Raw genomic sequence first — 3,133 nt, forward strand, 5'->3', positions numbered from 1 at the left:
TTTATATGTTTCTTAACTTCCCTTGTCAGCCACGGCCACCCATGCCTCCTCCTAGGATCTTTCTTCCTTTTTGGAATGAACTGATCCTGCATCTTCTGCATTATACACATAAATATCTGCCATTGTTCCTCCACTGCCATCCCTGCTAAGGTATTGCACCATTGAACTTTGGCCAGCTCCTCCCTCATCGCTCCATAGTTCCCTTTATTCAACAGAAATATTGTCACTTCTGATTATACCCTCTCCCTCTCAAATTGCAGATTGAAGCTTATTGTATTATGGTCACTACTTCCCAATGGCTCCTTCACTTCGAGATCCCTGATCAATTCTGGTTCGTTACACAATACCAGATCCAAAATTGCCTTCTCCCTGGTAGGTTCTAGCACCAGCTGTTCTAAGAATCCATCTCGGAGACACTCCACAAACTCTCTTTCTTGAGGTTCAATACCATCCTGATTCTCCCAGTCTACCTGCATGTTGAAATCCCCCATAACAACTGCAATAACATCTTTGCGACAGGCCAATTTCAGCTCTTGATTCAACTTACATCCGACATCCAGACTACTGTTTGGGTCCTGTAGATAACTCCCAAGGGGGTCTTTTTACCCTTAGAATTTCTCAGCTCTATCCATACTGACTCTACATCCCCTGATTCTAGGTCCCCCCGCGCAAGGGACTGAATATCATCCCTTACCAACATGTCCACCCCACCTCCTCTGCCCGTCAGTCTGTCCTTACGATAGCCCGTGTAGCCTTGAATATTCATTTCCCAAGCCCTGTCCACTTGAAGCCACGTCTCAGTTATCCCCACAATATCGTATCTGCCAATTTCCAAAAGAGTCTCAAGCTCATCCATCTTATTTCTCATGCTTCGAGCATTCATATATAGTATTTTTAATTTGTTACTGCTCTCACCTTCCCATCAACTCCTATTTCACTCAACCTTACAGCATGATCCCTTTTTGAATTTTCAGCTTCATTGATACAGTTGTCTTTCTTGACTTCCCTTGTGCTAACTTTCCCTTCAATTTCCTTCTTAAACATCCAGTTTGATAGGGTTGTTAAGAAGGCGTATGGGATATTAGCTTCTATTGGTGCAGGGATTAAATTTCTGAGCCATGAGGTCATGCTGCAGCTGTACGAAATTTTGGTGCTGCAGCACTTGGTGTATTGCGTACAGTTCTGGTCAACAGTATGTTCGGTAGGATGTGGAAGCTTTTCAGAAGAGATTTACTAGGATGTTGCCTGGTATGGAGGAAAGTCTTATGAGGAAAGGCTGGGAGCTTGAGGCTGTTTGCATTCGAGAGAAGAAGGTGAGAGGTGACTTAATTGAGACATAAAAGATAATCAGAGGGTTAGACCGGGTGGTCAGTGATAGCCTTTTTCCCTCGATGGTGATGGCTAGCACGAGGGAACATAGCTTTAAATTGAGGGCTGACAGATATAGGACAGATGTTAGAGGTAGTTTCTTTATTCAGAGGGTAATAGGGGCGTGGAATGCACTGCCTGCAACAGTAGTAGACTCGTCAAATTTAAAGGCATTTAAATGGCCATTGAATAAACATAGAGAAGAAAATGGAATCGTGTAGGATAGACGGGCTTCAGATTGGTTCCACAGGTCGGCACAACATTGAGGGCCGAATGGCCTGTTCTATTTTCGGTATTCGAGAGTAAGATTCAAAACAAAAGAGATTGAGAAGAGTAAGAAGCAAGCAGCCTCAGTTTTTAATTAGATGAGGGATAACGGTTGACAATGATTGTAGAGGGAAATCTCTTTTCATTTTGAAGTACAATGATGGAATATTGCACATGCTTTTTGAGTCAATGGACACAAGCCCTGAGTAAACATCTGGCCACAGGGAACAATTTGCCTTGGAGAATGACTCTTTCGGTTATCCTGCGGACATGAAAAGACTGGTTTCTGATTCTGGGAGAGAGTGCTACACATCTAACTGCACTCACTAAAGGGGAATACTGGCAAGATGTGATGCTGCTTTTCCTTTCTACTGTTTTGTGCTGGCAGTGAACATTCGCAGGGGACACATCAGGATTTTCTTGAGTTCTTCCCGGAACATGCTCTGTGATACCACGTAGATGACAATGTTGTTGCAGGAGCTGAGTAATGTAAGCATGTTTGTTGTCTCTTGAAGAATGTACTTGGGATCATTGAAGTTCCGTTTGCCAACGTACTCTTCACCGGTAACCATTCTGTGGAGAAACCGCACGATGTAAGTGACCCACAAGAGGAGGAAACTAAGAGAGATGGCAAAGAGGAGGACAATGGATTTCTTGCGGTTTGCCATCTCTGAGTCCTCATCGTTTCTGGCCCTACGGAGTCTCTTCCGGGCTCTGCTGGCCGCTAAGATGTGTCTTACAGTCAGAGCGTTGAGCAGCAGAATGAGGAGGAAGGGGAGAAAGGGGATTAAGATATGGTTTAAATATCGGTAGACCTGCCAAATGGGTGAATTGTGGAAGATCGTTTTGATATCACAGAACCAGGGCACTGTATCCAGTATGTACATGGGCTTGTAGATGAAGTATAAAGGGACGTTCTTGATACAGAGCAGGACACAGATCAGCCCTATGACTAGTGACGCAGTTTTCTCAGTGCAGTATCTGGTCTTCAGACTCTGGCAGCAGATGGCAACAAAACGGTCGAAGGTGAACGCTACTGTCAGCCAGACGGAACAATCCCGCGTGGCGTAGACCAGCACAGCACTGAGGCTGCAGCCAGGGGTGGTGGACAACACGCTGTAGCTAAAATAGATGCGGCCAATCCTGTTGAGGATACACCCAGTGATGATAACTAAGAAATCAGCAACTGCTATCGCCAGTAGGTAGTAGGTGATGCATCGGGAGAGACCACAGCGTCCTTGGGATAAGATAATAATCGCTAACATGTTTGCTATGGAAGATAAAGAGAGAGAGAGAGAGATAATACTAAACAAACTCCAAACACCAACTGCATATAGACTGGCACTGGAAGCGTCCAAATGCATCGACTTTCCACCCTCAGAAACAGACCCAAATTCAGAGCATTTCAAAATAATTGTTAATTGCTCGATATCCATTGCTGGATTAAACTTTGGTAATGCAGGAGTCACTGTAATCTTCTCCGTTACAGGATCTACTC

At 44.5% G+C, this 3,133-nt stretch overlaps 1 protein-coding gene across 1 annotated transcript; it reads right to left on the reverse strand.

Moving 5' to 3' along the window:
- Positions 1-2,003: 2,003 nt before the first annotated feature.
- LOC122543701 (probable G-protein coupled receptor 139) lies at positions 2,004-2,900 on the reverse strand. Its single transcript, XM_043682491.1, has one exon. It carries the CDS (start codon positions 2,898-2,900, stop codon positions 2,004-2,006), a length of 897 nt encoding a protein of 298 aa, XP_043538426.1.
- Positions 2,901-3,133: the final 233 nt, after the last annotated feature.

This window comes from Chiloscyllium plagiosum, chromosome 44 (assembly GCF_004010195.1).
Source record: "Chiloscyllium plagiosum isolate BGI_BamShark_2017 chromosome 44, ASM401019v2, whole genome shotgun sequence".
Taxonomy (NCBI): Eukaryota; Metazoa; Chordata; class Chondrichthyes; order Orectolobiformes; family Hemiscylliidae; genus Chiloscyllium; species Chiloscyllium plagiosum.

Coding starts and splice junctions, on each gene's coding strand:
- LOC122543701 (XM_043682491.1), bottom strand. CDS start 2,900: ATGTTAGCGATTATTATCTTATCCCAAGGACGCTGTGGTCTCTCCCGA.